This window comes from Oncorhynchus gorbuscha, linkage group LG20 (genome assembly GCF_021184085.1).
Source record: "Oncorhynchus gorbuscha isolate QuinsamMale2020 ecotype Even-year linkage group LG20, OgorEven_v1.0, whole genome shotgun sequence".
Lineage (NCBI taxonomy): Eukaryota > Metazoa > Chordata > Actinopteri > Salmoniformes > Salmonidae > Oncorhynchus > Oncorhynchus gorbuscha.
The window spans coordinates 35,873,311-35,889,905 of record NC_060192.1 but is presented as its reverse complement, the minus strand read 5'-3'; the positions used below and the strand labels follow the sequence as shown (position 1 = coordinate 35,889,905).

Here is a 16,595-nt window from a genome sequence, read left to right as displayed (position 1 = left end):
TAGTCTGGGCTGGGAGTCTGGGCTGGGAGTCTGGGCTGGGAGTCTGGGCTGGGCTGGGAGTCTGGGCTGGGCTGGGAGTCTGGGCTGGGCTGGGAGTCTGGACTGGGAGTCTGGACTGGGAGTCTGGGCTGGGAGTCTGGGCTCGGAGTCTGGGCTGGGAGTCTGGGCTGCATCATGTTTGCTCCACTTACCCACTGGAAGTCTGGCTGGGAGTCTGGGCTGGGAGTCTGGGCTGGGAGTCTGGGCTGGGAGTCTGGATTGGGAGTCTGGGCTGGGAGTCTGGGCTGCATCATGTTAGCTCCACTTACCCACTGGGAGTCTGGACTGGGAGTCTGGACTGGGAGTCTGGGCTGCATCATGTTAGCTCCACTTACCCACTGGGAGTCTGGACTGGGAGTCTGGGCTGGGAGTCTGGGCTGGGAGTCTGGACTGGGAGTCTGGGCTGCATCATGTTAGCTCCACTTACCCACTGGAAGTCTGGCTGGGAGTCTGGATTGGGAGTCTGGGCTGGGAGTCTGGGCTGGGAGTCTGGGCTGGGAGTCTGGATTGGGAGTCTGGGCTGGGAGTCTGGATTGGGAGTCTGGGCTGGGAGTCTGGGCTGGGAGTCTGGATTGGGAGTCTGGGCTGGGAGTCTGGGCTGGGAGTCTGGATTGGGAGTCTGGATTGGGAGTCTGGCTGGGAGTCTGGCTGGGAGTCTGGATTGGGAGTCTGGGCTGGGCGTCTGGGCTGGGAGTCTGGGCTGCATCATGTTAAAGCCCCACATTTGAGTAATGCTACACCCAACCACGTCGAAGGAGCTGTAGTGGAGCGGGTTGAGAGCTTCAAGTTCCTCAGTGTCCACATCACTACGGAATTTTCCTGGCCCACACACACCAACACAGTTGTGAAGAGGGCACGACAACGCCTCTATCTGTAAAATGCTTACAATTATGTTGTTATGTAGTTAGATTGTTAAAAACAAAACAAAGTCTAATTAATTGTATGATTGTATAATTTTTTCGTTAATGCATACATGGCTGTCTGAAAAAATGTTGATGTACATTTTTTTTTTTATTGAATGATAATGAACTCAAAATTGTATCTGTCTGCATCAACTGCCGTTCTCTGACTGGTTAATGCCTTCTCTTTTGCCATGGTATTGTTTTGGTATGGAGTATGGTGACGGTATGGAGAATCCTGATACTAAACCTGGTATTGGTATTTAAGTCTAAATTCTGGTATGGTGAGAACTCTAGTTGATACATGAACAACTTATCATATATTTAACTCTTTCCCTCCCGCCTCTCCTCCTGCATCTTACACCTCTCTTTCTCCTTCTCCTCTCCTCCTGCATCTTACACCTCTCTTTCTCCTTCTCCTCTCCTCCTGCATCTTACACCTCTCTTTCTCCTTCTCCTCTCCTCCTGCATCTTACACCTCTCTTTCTCCTTCTCCTCTCCTCCTGCATCTTACAACTCTCTTTCTCCTTCTCCTCTCCTCCTACATCTTACACCTCTCTTTCTCCTCTCCTCCCGCATCTTACACCTCTCTTTCTCCTTCTCCTCTCCTCCTGCATCTTACACCCCTTTCTCCTTTCTCCTTCTTCACCTCCTCCTCTCCTCTCCTCCTGCATCTTACACCTCTCTTTCTCCTCTCCTCCTCCTGCATCTTACACCTCTCTTTCTCCCTTCTCCTCTCCTCCCTGCATCTTACACCTCTCTTTCTCCTTCTCCTCTCCTCCTGCATCTTACACCTCTCTTTCTCCTTCTCCTCTCCTCCCGCCTCTCCTCTCCTCCTACATCTTACACCTCTCTTTCTCCTTCTCCTCCTCCCGCCTCTCTCTCCTCCTGCATCTTCTTTCTCCTTCTCTTTCTCCTTCTCCTCTCCTCCTGCATCTTACACCTCCTCCTCTCCTCTCCTCCTACATCTTACACCTCTCTTTCTCCTCTCCTCCCGCCTCTCCTCCCTCCTACATCTTACACCTCTCTTTCTCCTCCTCTCCTCCCGCCTCCTCTCCTCCTGCATCTTACACCTCTCTTTCTCCTTCTCCTCTCCTCCTGCATCTTACAACTCCCTTTCTCCTTCTCCTCTCCTCCTGCATCTTACACCTCCTCCTTCTCCTCTCTCCCGCCTCCTCTCCTCCTACATCTTACACCTCTCTTTCTCCTCCTCTCCTCCCGCCTCTCCTCTCCTCCTACATCTTACACCTCTTTTCTCCTCCTCTCCTCCCGCCTCCTCTCCTCCTACATCTTACACCTCCTTCTCCTCTCCTCCCGCCTCTCCTCTCCTCCTGCATCTTACACCTCTCTTTCTCCTTCTCCTCTCCTCCTGCATCTTACAACTCCCTTTCTCCTTCTCCTCTCCTCCTACATCTTACACCTCTCTCCTTCTCCTCTCCTCCCGCCTCTCCTCTCCTCCTACATCTTACACCTCTCTTTCTCCTTCTCCTCTCCTCCCGCCTCTCCTCTCCTCCTACATCTTACACCTCTCTTTCTCCTTCTCCTCTCCTCCCGCCTCTCCTCTCCTCCTACATCTTACACCTCTCTTTCTCCTTCTCCTCTCCTCCTCTCCTCCTCCTACATCTTACACCTCTCTTTCTCCTTCTCTCTCCTCCCGCCTCTCCTCTCCTCCTACATCTTACACCTCTCTTTCTCCTTCTCCTCTCCTCCCGCCTCTCCTCTCCTCCTACATCTTACACCTCTCTTTCTCCTCCTCTCCTCCCGCCTCTCCTCTCCTCCTGCATCTTACACCTCTCTTTCTCCTTCTCCTCTCCTCCCGCCTCTATCCTCCTCTCCTATCCTTCTCCTTTGCTCCCGCCTCTCCTCCTCTCTTCTCCTCCCAACTCTCCTATCCTCCTCTCCTATCCTCCTCTCCTATCCTTCTCCTTTGCTCCCGCCTCTCCTCCTCTCTTCTCCTCCCAACTCTCCTATCCTCCTCTCCTATCCTCCTCTCCTATCCTTCTCCTTTGCTCCCGCCTCTCCTCCTCTCCTCTCAACTCTCCTATCCTTCTCCTCTCCTATCCTTTCCTATCCCTCTCCTTCTCCTCACCTCCCGCCTCTCCTCTCCTTCTCTCCACTCTTTCTCCTCTCCTCTCCTCCTACCTCTCCTATCTCTCGCCTCTCCTCTCCTCCCACCTCTTTCCTATCCTTCTCCTCCTACCTCTCCTATCCTTTTCTCCCCTCTGCTCTCCTCTCCTCCTGCCTCTCCTATCCTTGTCCACTACTCCCCTCTTCTCCTCTTCTGTTCCCTCACTCCAGATCATCTCCTATGGTTTACTAGAGAAGATGAAGTTCAGTGTGTTGGAGCTGCAGGAGTATCTGGACACCTACAACAACAGAGAAGAGGCCGCTGTCTCAGTAAGACACTAAATACCCATACCGATACTTACTTTGAGCTGTTAAGACACTACCACCTATAACGATACTGACTATGATCTGTGTAGACATTACAACCCATAAAGATACAGACTTTGATTGATCTGGCAATGATGACCTTTATCTAATTCCCCAGAGTCAGATGACCTTGTGGAGACCATTTTTATGCTAATGCTAGTAGATACCCATAGACTTCCAGTCATTGTGCTAACGCTCAGTTAGCATTGGCTCATGAAACTACCTGTAACTTCCTTCATACTCAACACAGAGACATAAAAATGGTATCCACAAGTTCATCTGATTCTGGGGAAGTAGATACAGTGTCTTCGGAAAGTATTCAGACCCCTTGACTTTTTCCACATTTTGTTACGTTACAGCCTTATTCTAAAATGGATTCAATTGTTTTTTTCCCTCATCAATCTACACACAATACTCCATAATGACATCACAATATCCCATAATGACATCACAATACCCCACAATGACAAAGCAACAACAGGTTATTAGATATTTTGGCAAATTTATAAAAAATATAAAACTGAATTATCACATTCACATAATTATTCAGACCCTTTACTCAGTACTTTGTTGAAGTGCCTTGTGCAGAAATTACAGCCTTGAGTCTTCTTGGGTATGATGCTACAAGCTTGGCACACCTGTATTTGCAGAGTTTCTCCCATTCTTCTCTGCAGATCCTCTCAAGCTCTGTCAGGTTGGATGGGGAGCGTCGCTGCACAGCTATTTTCAGATCTCTCCAGAGATGTTAGATCTGGTTCACGTCCGGGCTTTTGTGCCACTCAAGGACATTCAGAGACTTGTCCCGAAGCCACTTCTGCATTGTCTTGGCTGTGTGCTTACGGTCGTTGTCCCGTTGAAAGGTGAACCTTCGCCCTAGTCTGAGCTCCTGAGCAGGTTTTCATCAAGAATCACTCTGTACTTTGCTCCGTTCATCTTTCAGTCGATCCTAACTAGTCTCCCAGTCCCTGCTGCTGAAAAACATCCCCACAGCATGATGCTGCCACCACCATGCTTCACCGTAGGGATGGTGCCAGGTTTTCTCCAGACGTGACGCTTGGCATTCAGATCAAAGAGTTCAATCTTGGTTTCATCAGACCAGAGAATCTTGTTTCTCATAGTCTGAGAGTCATTAGGTGCCTTTTGGCAAACTCCAAGGAGGCTGTCATGTGCCTTTTACTGAGGAGTGGCATCCGTCTGGCCACTCTACCATATAGGCCTGGTTGGTGGAGTGCTGCACAGATGGTTGTCCTTCTGGAAGGTTCTCCCATCTCCACAGAGGAACTCTGGAGCTCTGTCAGAGTGACCATTGGGTTCTTGGTCTCCTCCCTTCTCCCCTGATTGCTCAGTTTGGCCTTGGCGGACAGCTCTAGGAAGAGTCTTGGTTGTTCCAAACTTCTTCCATTTAAGAGTGATGGAGGCCACTGTGTTTTTGGGGACCTTCAATGCTGCAGACATTTTTTGGTACCCTTCCCCAGATCTGTGCCTCGACACAATCCTGTCTCAGACCTCTACGGACAATTCCTTCAATGTCATGACTTGATTTTTGCTCTGACATGCACTGTCAACTGTAGGGACCTTATATAGACAGATGTGTTCCTTTCCAAATCATGTCCAATCAGTTGAATTTACCACAGGTGGACTCCAATCAAGTGGTAGAAACATCTAAGCTCAATTTCGAGTCTCATAGTAAAGGGTTTGAATACTTACGTAAATAAGGTATTTCTGCTTTTTATTTTTAATACATTTGCAAAAATGTCCTAACACCAGTTTTTGCTTTGTCATTATGGGGTATTGTGATGTCATTATGGGGTATTGTGATGTCATTATGGGGTATTGTGTGTAGATTGATGAGGATTTAAAAATATATATATTTTAGAATAAGGCTGTAACGTAACAATATGTGGAAAAAGTCAAGGGATCTGACATTTTTTCTAAATGCACTGTAACGGGCCTCATTGCCAAAATCTTGAAGTATCCTTTTAAGTCACTGCTACCCATAACGGTAATGACTAATAAGCTCTTTTCACAAACCCAAGGTGCTACAGATACCCCTATGATAAGGAGACACTGTAGTGTTATCATAGAGTTATCTGTAGCACCTTGGCCAGTCTAACAAGCCTGATAAGTAACACTCCTCCCCTCTCTCTTTTTTTTTCTCTCTTCCCCTCCTTTTCACTTTCTCTTCTTCATTTCCAGTGGCTGAGGAACTGTAAGGACACGTTTCCCAGGTGCCCTGGCGATGGCGTGATTACCTGTCAGCCAGGAGACTCAGAGGAGAAGGTAAGGAATCAATAAGTCCCCTTGACAACACACACCTGTCTCACTGCAGTTTAAAACAATAAACTGATCACACACTCCTCTCTCCCCCTCTTTCTCTAGGTGTATTTAATGTCCTTGTGTAGGGGGACCATACACTATACTCTATGCTATACATTATACTACAATATATGCTATAAACTACACTATACTACAATACACTATACCTTTATTTAAATAAGGCAAGTCAGTTAAGAACAAATTCTTATTTCCAATGACGTAAACATTGGGTTAACTGCCTTGTTCAGGGGCAGAACGACAGATTTGTACCTTGTCAGCACAGGGATTTGAACTTGCAACCTTTCAGTTACTAGGCTACCCTGCCGCCCTAAAATATACACTATACTATACAGTATACTATAATATACTCCATACTATGCACTATGTACTATATGCTATACTATACACTATACTATACTACACACCTTATACTATACTCTATTACACACTATACTATACATTATATACTATACTACACACCTTATACTATACTCTATTACACACTATACTATACATTATATACTATACTCCACTATGCACTATACTCTACGCTACTACACACTATACTATACACTATACTATACTACACACCTTATACTATACTCTATTACACACTATACTATGCACTGTACTATACTATACACTATATACTATACTATACACTACACTATACACTATGCTCCACTATACTATGCACTATACACTATACTATACTATGCACTATACTCTACGCTACTACACACTATACTATACACTATGCTCTACTGCACACTATACTATACTACGCTATACTACACTATACTATACACAATACACTGTACTATACTGCAATGCACTATACATCATAGTATATACGATGCTACACTGTATACTATACTATACACTATACTATACTATACATTATACGAATCACTATACTCTACTGCACACTATACTCTACTACATACCATACTATACACTACACTATACACCATACTATACACTGCACTATACACCATACTACACACTGCACTATACACTGCACTATACACCATACTACACACTGCACTATACACCATACTATACACTACACTACACTATACACTATACACTGCACCATGCTATGCACTATACTATGCACCATGCTATGCACTATACTATACACTATACTCTACTGATATATGCCATTTAGCAGACGCTTTTATCCAAAGCGACTTACAGTCATGTGTGCATACATTCTACGTATGGGTGGTCCCGGGAATCGAACCCACTACCCTGGCGTTACAAGCGCCATGCTCTACCAACTGAGCTACAGAAGGACCATACTATACTACATACTATGCTATACTATACACAACACGATACTATACTCTACTACCTGCTATACTACCCACTATGCTACAGTGCACTATACTATACTATGCTGTGCTATACTCTACTCCACTGCATGTGTTTGATTGATGTGTGATTCTCGCCTTCCTCTCTCTCTCTTTCGCCTCGTAACATGCTCTCTCGCTGTGTAGCAAATGGAATCTCTGGCAGTAAGTCCTTTACTAAGTCCTTTACTAAGTGCTATCTACTATGATTTACTATGATATACTATGATTTAATAGGATCTACTATGATCTACTATGATTTAATAGGATCTACTATTATTTAATAGGATCTACTATGATTTAATATGATCTACTATGATTTAATAGGATCTACTATGATCTCCTATGATTTAATATGATCTACTATGATTTAATAGGATCTACTATGATCTACTATGATTTAATATGATCTACTATGATTTAATAGGATCTACTATGATCTACTATGATTTAATATGATCTACTAATATGATCTACTATGATTTAATATGACCTACTATGATCTACTATTGATTTAATATGATCTACTATGATCTACTATTGATTTAATAGGATCTACTATGATTTAATATGATCTACTATGATTTAATATGATCTACTATGATTTAATATGACCTACTATGGTCTACTATTGATTTAATATGATCTACTATGATCTACTATTGATTTAATAGGATCTACTATGATTTAATATGATCTACTATGATCTACTATGATTTAATATGATCTACTATGATCTACTATTGATTTAATAGGATCTACTATGATTTAATAGGATCTACTATGATTTAATATGATCTACTATGATTTAATAGGATCTACTATGATCTACTATGATTTAATATGATCTACTATTGATTTAATAGGATATACTATGATTTAATAGGATCTACTATGATTTAATATGATCTACTATGATTTAATAGGATCTACTATGATCTACTATGATTTAATAGGATCTACTATGATCTACTATGATTTAATATGATCTACTATGATTTAATAGGATCTACTATGATTTAATAGGATCTACTATGATTTAATAGGATCTACTATGATTTAATAGGATCTACTATGATCTACAATGACTTAATAGGATCTACTATGATCTACTATGATTTAATATGATCTACTATGATTTAATAGGATCTACTATGATTTAATATGATCTACTATTGATTTAATAGGATCTACTATGATCTACTATGATTTAATATGATCTACTATTGATTTAATAGGATCTACTATGATCTACTATGATTTAATAGGATCTACTATGATTTAATATGATCTATGTTTTCTCACTTCACCCTTTAGTGTTCCTTTTCAGTAACTGCTGATTCTACTGCCACCAATATAACCAACACAACAATACAATGTATTAATTGATTTAGATGGCTCAGGTTGAGGATTGTATGTGTGTCCTGTACTGTACTGTCTATAAATCCGTCCTCTCTCTCCTCTCAGCAACTGGAGTTGTGTCAGCGTCTCTACAAGCTTCACTTCCAACTGCTCCTCCTCTTCCAGTCCTACTGCAAGCTGATTGGACAGGTCCATGCTGTCAGCGCTGTGCCTGAGGTAAGAGAAGGACTGCGATTGGATGTTTCAGAAGCGACCTAGAGACAATTCTATAAACAGACAAACACTTGTATTTTGTTAGTCAGCTTTGTTAGCTGTTGTGTACCTGTTGAAGATGAATCAAGAGATTATTTTAGCTTTTTTTTCATTTCTTCCTCTCTTTACGTTGATCCGTTGATTTGTTTTCACAAAAGTAATATATATGGGCACACACTCATCTCCCTCCCGCTCTCTTTCCCTCTTCCCCTCCTTCTCTCCCTCCCTCTCTCTACACGTCCCCCCTCCCTCTCCCCTCTGTCTCGCCCTCCCTCTCGCCCCCTATTTACCCCCTCCCTCCATCTCTCCCTCCCTCTCTCCGCCTCCCTCCCTATCTCTCCCTGCCTCCCTCCCTCTCTCCACCTCTCTCTCGCTCCCATTCTCCCTCCCTCCCCCTCTCCCTTCCTCCCTCCCCCTCTCCCTTCCTATCTCTCCCCCATCTCTCTACCTTTCCATCTCTCTCTCGCTCCCATTGTCCCTCCCTCTCCCTTCCTCCCTCCCCTTCCTATCTCTCCCTGCCTCCCTCCCCCTTCCTATCTCTCCCTGCCTCCCTCCCCCTTCCTATCTCTCCCTGCCTCCCTATCTCTCTCGCTCCCCCATTCTCCCTCCCTCCCTCTACCTCTCCATCCCTCCCTCCCTCTACCTCTCCATCCCTCTCTCCCCCCTCTCCCTTCCTCTCTCCCCTCTGTAGCTGCTTAACATGTCTCGAGAGCTGAGTGACCTAAAGACCAGTCTAAGAGCAGCAGAGGCAGCGGTGGCTAGCAACCTGGAACACACACACCTGGCCCACACCCAGACCCAGGCCTCTGCCGCCCTGCCCAACTTCAGCTCCCCCGAGGCAGCCGTACAGGCCATCCTGGAGTGCCTCAACAACCAGGAGTTCAGCAAGGCCATACGCTACATCCACGAGTGCAGGTGAGATACAAAACAAGCATGCATAGACACACACACATTCTCACACACAGACATTCACACACACACATTCTCACACACACACACAAACAGTCACACACACACACACACAAACAGTCAAACAGTCACACACACACACACACACACACACACACACACACACACACACACACACACACACACACACACACACACACACACACACACACACGCACACAAACATTCACATTCACACACGCACACAGACATTCACATTCACACACACACACAGACATTCACACACACACACAGACATTCACACACACACACACACACACACACACAGACATTCACACACACATTCAGACACATATTCACACACACTATTTTGTTATGTTGCTGAGAATAAAAACTCTGTCCTCAGTGGTGTAAAGACAGACTGAGAAAGATCACAAAACTTTTACAATACTCATTTTGATCACTGATCCTTCTCTCTTCCCCTTCCCCCCTCCAGGAGGCTGTGGCCTAACGGTGTGTTTGGCGGTGGGTCAGAGAGCGAGGTGCAGACCCTCCTCAATGTCTACTTCCGACACCAGACCCTGGGCCAGACGGGGACCATCGCCCTGGTTGGGTCACGCCAAGACCTCAGCCTTATCTGTTCCAAGCTGCTGGAGCTCAACGGGGAGATCCGGGACATGATTCGTCGCGCTCAGGGATACCGGGTGGTCAACACCTACCTCCCCGACTCCTCTGCCTCAGGGACAAGCCTCTGACAGCAGCACAGGAGCCCCCCTCGTACCCCTCATCCACCCTTATTAGCCTTGACCCGACAAACCTCATCCTCCCCGTCACCCCTATTGCCCCTGATCTCGTCGCAGATGGTGCTGTTACCCCCGACAAAAACACCACTACCACCATCTCTACTGCCCCAAACCCAGCCTCACTTCTGGCCTCTCCCTCCAGCTCAACCATAGACTTGTCTCTGCCCTTACTCATAGACTTCTACTGGCCTCCCCCAGACCTCTCCAGACCCCACTGTGAGTGCACAAACATACATCAGGCCTCTCACACACACTCGTTACAGTGCATTCCAAACCTCAGCCCTAACACACACACTCCACTCAAACCAGGTAACACATTGCCCGACCTTACGCACACACACACATTTCCTGCTATCCCACCTCGTGGACCTCACCCCCCGTACTCCCCTTACACACATCCAGAACCAGTCTTAGACACACAAGGTCTGGCCCCTCTCCTTCCTCCTCTTCCTCCTGACCCAGCCCAAGGTGCAGAGGTGGGGTGGGGGTGCTGCTGCGCCATCGGATGGGGTGGTACACCCCTGTCCCGTTACCTGGGGAAGGTGGGTCACACCGCCTGGCCCCTACTCAGAGTGGGGGGGCTCCTGAACCCTAAACAACCCTCTGGTGTTCACACCTGAGGGTTAATATACCTGATAGACTCACCTGATGATGCTGGTCATACCTGATGATGCTGGCCACACCTGAAGATTTCAACCACACCTGATGATTCTGAACATACCTGATGCTGACCACACCTGATGCTGACCACACCTGATGATGCTGGCCACACCTGATGATGCTGACCATACCTGAAGATTTCAACCACACCTGATGATGCTGACCACACCTGAAGATCTCAACCACTCCTGATGATGCTGGCCACACCTGAAGATCTCAACCACTCCTCATGATGCTGGCCACACCTGAAGATCTCAACCACTCCTGATGATGCTGGCCACACCTGTGGATTAAAAGACCTAAGTCCCCGAGAGAGACCAAAGGACATACGTGAAACACCTGATGAACCTGAGGATTTACCTGATCTCAGTGAAACCTTAGGATGGGGGAAGTATCTACCTGTTACCACCAGGTAACCTGGGGATCCACTTCCAGACGCCTCACCTGTGGGTGAATGTCCCAGAGTCATAGCTTCTATTGCACTAACATGGACTTCTGAGAGGAGAGGAGGAGCCGTTACTACTGAGACATTCAATCATGCTGTTTATCTGTGAGAGAGAGAGATCGAGGCCAAGGACTGGAAGGTTGTATATCTCTCACCACGTGTGTATCTACTGTTTAAAGAGTTTCTTTAGGGGAAAATGTGCACCGCTTGACCTAGAGGAAAGCTGTATTCTAGAATCCACAGACTCTACTTCGCATTGGTTACCCGGACGATGTTTAGTTCTACAACTGACAGAAGTGGGCATTCACAATAAAGACTGTTAGGATCCGTCTGCATCGCTGCCCCTCCACATGGAGCTGCATCGTGTGAAGAGACAGGACACAGACTAGTATTCATGCGTTTAATCTTGTTGCCTGGTTTTCTGAACCTGAACGCTCCTCGAGACCACTAAGACTAGCCTACCTTAGACGATTATATTGATTAGTATGTACACACTGGCTATACGGTGTAGCATATTGTGGGTCTACGTATACACACACACACACCATTTGTTACCGTGACCATCCTATATTGTGATGTGTAACTGTGGCAGGGGGAAAGAGTACAGTTGTACACACTAAATACTGTCATATGGATGTGTGCTGACATCCACTGGTTTAAATGTTCTTAACTAAACATGAGCTACTGTTCAAATACCTGCTGGGCCCTGTTCCAATACTTTAAGTCCTTAACTTCCATCCCGTCTTGAAGGAATCACTGACCAGGGTGGTTAAGGTTCAAATACTAGAGGTTTGATACTAGTAAGGTCTGATCAGTGGCCAAGGAAGGATGCATTTTTAAAGTATTGGAACAGGGCCATAGACACTTCCTGTGGTGGTCAGTCACTTGTGATTCCTTTCTACACGAGTTCAGTCTAGTCTTATCTATACCCGATTAAGCTCTATCCTATTCCTGACCAGCTTTAATAGATTTCCCCCCACGTTCCTTCAATTCAAACTGATTTAACTGCCATGCATGTGTATATTGTAATGGACAACATGTATTCAGAAGACTCATGTTTGTATGAGATACAAAAGGTTTGCGCGCCAGAGAGTGTGCATCAAGAAAAAGAAAAGCACATTTTTAAAGCGTTGTAGAGGAAGACAGTTTTCACTTTGTAAATAGTTTTACAGCTTTGTGAAGTCATTGAGTTGATGCCATGTCTCTAAATAAAGACCTCAAAAAAAAATTTGTTTGTGCCCTTTCGGTTCACTTCTGTTGATAGGAATCAAAAGTCGTACAGCTCAGTTGTGTTCTCGTTGCCCTGGTAAAGGACTCCCCAAACAGTCACATTACACCAGTAAAATGACCTGTTAGCTGTATTAGTGCATTGGATGAGCTAGTTCATGAACCCCACAACAAGCAGAGTGCATTGGATGAGCTAGTTCATGAACCCCACAACAAGCAGAGTGCATTGGATGAGCTAGTTCATGAACCCCACAACAAGCAGAGTGCATTGGATGAGCTAGTTCATGAACCCCACAACAAGCAGAGTGCATTGGATGAGCTAGTTCATGAACACCACAACAAGCAGAGTGCATTGGATGAGCTAGTTCATGAACCCCACAACAAGCAGAGTGCATTGGATGAGCTAGTTCACGAACCCCACAACAAGCAGAGTGCATTGGATGAGCTAGTTCATGAACCCCACAACAAGCAGAGTGCATTGGATGAGCTAGTTCATGAACCCCACAACAAGCAGAGTGCATTGGATGAGCTAGTTCATGAACCCCACAACAAGCAGAGTGCATTGGATGAGCTAGTTCATGAACCCCACAACAAGCAGAGTGCATTGGATGAGCTAGTTCATGAACCCCACAACAAGCAGAGTGCATTGGATGAGCTAGTTCATGAACCCCATTGGATGAGCTAGTTCAAACAAGCAGAGAGTGCATTGGATGAGCTAGTTCATGAACCCCACAACAAGCAGAGTGCATTGGATGAGCTAGTTCATGAACCCCACAACAAGCAGAGTCATGAACCATGACCACCACAACAAGCAGAGTGCATTGGATGAGCTAGTTCATGAACCCCACAACAAGCAGAGTGCATTGGATGAGCTAGTTCATGAACCCCACAACAAGCAGAGTGCATTGGATGAGCTAGTTCATGAACCCCACAACAAGCAGAGTGCATTGGATGAGCTAGTTCATGAACCCCACAACAAGCAGAGTGCATTGGATGAGCTAGTTCATGAACCCCACAACAAGCAGAGTGCATTGGATGAGCTAGTTCATGAACCCCACAAAACAAGAAAAGCCATGAAAACAAATAAGTTTTAATGCTGCAATAAATTTATTTCATATTTACAAAAAAAGTTGAGTCACTCAGTTGATCACGGTGGAAAGAGTATAAAAGTTATGAGGCAGGCTATTTAAGACATGGACACGAACTTGGCAGGTAAGAAACAAGTCGACCACTGCACCTCCCTAACAACCGTGGATAGGATTGGAGGAAGGTTGACCTGATCCTAGATATGTGGTTACGGTCAACTTCTACCTCTGTGGCATAGTGTTGTTTAGCCTGCCATGTGGGAAGGCTCAGAGTAGGATACTGTGGCCCTAGATACTGGTATAAGGTCAGGTTGTGCATCCCACCAAGGGCAGTAAGTTTAGGATTGGCAGTTCCCTAATCAGGTCCTAGATCTGTGCTTACAGCAAAGGGGGTGCACATGTATCGTTTGCCATAGCGCTAACATCCAATTAAATTCATCAACTCAACTATATTCATTGAGTCAGGTGTTAAAGCATAGGCAAAAAAAACATGCACCCCTTCAAGTGCAGGATTAGAAAACTGGTTTTACATCCATCTTCCACTAACCACTGATCTAAATTCAGATATGTCAATCAAAAGGTTATGGATGACGATGGGCCTCAATCTGATCCTAGTTCTGTAGTTAGGCCTGTAGCAGGGATTGTTTAATTTCAGACAATGTATTTGTAGCTATAGGTAGTGTCACAGGAAATCCTCTTTCCCCGGCAGCGGCCACACAGGTCCTGTCTATGAGGTCTCTTCATGTCAATGTGCCTCTCCTTCTGCTCACAGCAGCACCGGGTCTGGGAACACACCTGAGAGACAGGATAATAATTACAGCAACATTGACCCCTGCTGGTGAATGGTGGGTAGACATGTCAGTTCACCTGTAGGTCATGTATCCATAACATAAGACAATGAAAGTAAAGCTACATAATCTAGAAAGTCCCCCCTTGTTTTAATGCATGGCCTCAGAGGCTAAAGGGGCATAGGCACCATGCAGAGCACCATGCAGAGCACCTGCCCCCCCCCCACACCTCTCACCTTGCACTGGATAGACTCCACTCTGTAGGGGTTAAATCCATTCTGGCACTTACGACAGAGCTGCTTGAAGTACACCTGAGTTCACAGAGGGGGGGGGGTAATGAGACAACCATGTTAAAGAGGAAACAAGTCATTCATTAAACTTAATAAATATTTGAAGGACAGTCCAGAAAAGGCAGAGTGTTACTGTCTACTCATGTTCCTCAGAACAAAAAGCAGTGCACATGAAGGCTTATTGAGCAGAACTTTAAACTCATTTTTCCGTTGGCAGAGACACACAGTGACTGATCCGTTACCTTACTAGTTCCAGAGATGCACCACACGTAGGCACTCTCCCAACGGACGTTACACTGGCTGCAGTGGAAAAATCCGTACTTCTGCTCCAGAAACTACAGACGAAACAAGGGAATCATTCGAATCGAAAGTTCTAAATATGCAACATCCTATACAGGATGACTGGCATTTCAAATAGAAGTGAATTAAAAATAAAAAGGCATATTGGACGCATTGCAAACACTACACAGTACAAGATATTCCTCAATTCATGTTTCAGAATCGATTACATTGTGAATTCGTATTCTCCCCTAGTATAAACCCCGGGAACGACTGACCTGAAAGTTGAACCCTTTGGGCGTCTGGTGTAGGGGTTTCCTGACAACCTCACGCGGGATCTCCAGTCTAACCTGGTCCTCCGTTTTCTGCTCGGTAACGTCGGCCTCGCCATCCTCATCACTAGCCCCGTTACCGCCACCTTCTCCTCCCTCACGACACACGCTGTCATCCTGCGCTTTCACCGGCAGCGCGAAGAACCGGCGATCAAACACCGGAGAATAAATAGCGAGGGGTCGCGAGAAGCGCACGTTGTTTACCGGAGTGCTCGGCAACGCTTTCGGGTCCAGAGAAGAAGCCGCCGAGGGACTCTGCTGGCACTTTACAGGCGACTTCGAAAATACCGAAAATTTCCTCTCCCGGTAGAACAGCGTCTTGGGTCCGAGGGAGCACTGGACCATCGCGTCGACCTGGGCGTTGACCTGAACCCCGAACTCCTTGGTGTTTGCCTTCCGGAGACGAGGGGTAAGGTTGGGGTTCACCTGAGACAGGATGGCCTTCAGCTGGGCCCGTTTACACACGTCAAGGTAGTCCAGCGCTTCGGGAGGCACGTAGATGCTCCCCTTGCCCCAGGTGTGAGGCTTGAACTTCGGGTTGCCGTGGAGGATAGGAGCCATCATGGGACCGCAGCCCGGATAGCCATTAAAGTTGTATGGAGAAAACATAAACCCCTCCATCGTGTATAGAAGACAAGGTGAGCCTGCTGTGGTTTAAATGTGCACGTCAGCCCTCCAGTCAAGACGTAACCCACAGCGCTAATTGGGCCCGACCTATTGGATGATTAGCCGGTCACGTGAAGACAGGTGTGCGCACTGGGAACCGCGCTTAGAGAGGGGACGCTCAGGCTGTGTTTGAATATTTCCAGTGTATCCTCCCTTTAGTCATCTTCATAATTTTGTTATTTTTCCTTTCCTTCATTTAAAAAAAATATTATTAAAAAAATACCTTTATTTAACTAGGTGTTTTTTTGAACAAATTCTCACTGAAGAAACAACAATAAAGCATCTGTTTGGAAAATGTAGTGGAAAATGACCTACTTGAATTTGTTTCAGTGAATAAAAAAATCAAGACATTGTTTTGCAGGCCATCTAATAATTTGTCCAGGTAAAAAATGTATTTGAATGCGAATTTCACTATGACATACTGGTAGCCTATCTATTTGGAATTTACATGGGAG

The 16,595-nt window shown here is 45.7% G+C and overlaps 2 protein-coding genes across 2 annotated transcripts in view; one reads left to right on the top strand and one right to left on the bottom strand.

The window, feature by feature from the left end:
- Positions 1–12,701, top strand: part of fryb (furry homolog b (Drosophila)) — a 192,886-nt gene extending 180,185 nt beyond the window's left edge. The window contains 5 exon segments of the mRNA XM_046316884.1: positions 3,237–3,335; positions 5,568–5,651; positions 8,510–8,620; positions 9,348–9,571; positions 10,062–12,701. Of these exon segments, the coding sequence (XP_046172840.1) occupies positions 3,237–3,335; positions 5,568–5,651; positions 8,510–8,620; positions 9,348–9,571; positions 10,062–10,320 (777 nt within the window). The 3' untranslated portion in view covers positions 10,321–12,701.
- A 1,069-nt stretch (positions 12,702–13,770) lies between these two features.
- Positions 13,771–16,297, bottom strand: zar1l (zygote arrest 1-like). Its single transcript, XM_046317712.1, has 4 exons — positions 15,421–16,297; positions 15,106–15,198; positions 14,810–14,884; positions 13,771–14,580 (listed from the first exon to the last, which is right to left on the bottom strand). The coding sequence occupies exons 1-4, from the start codon at positions 16,093–16,095 to the stop codon at positions 14,437–14,439; spliced, it is 987 nt and encodes a 328-aa protein (XP_046173668.1). The 5' UTR covers positions 16,096–16,297; the 3' UTR covers positions 13,771–14,436.
- Between the last annotated feature and the right edge of the window lie 298 nt (positions 16,298–16,595).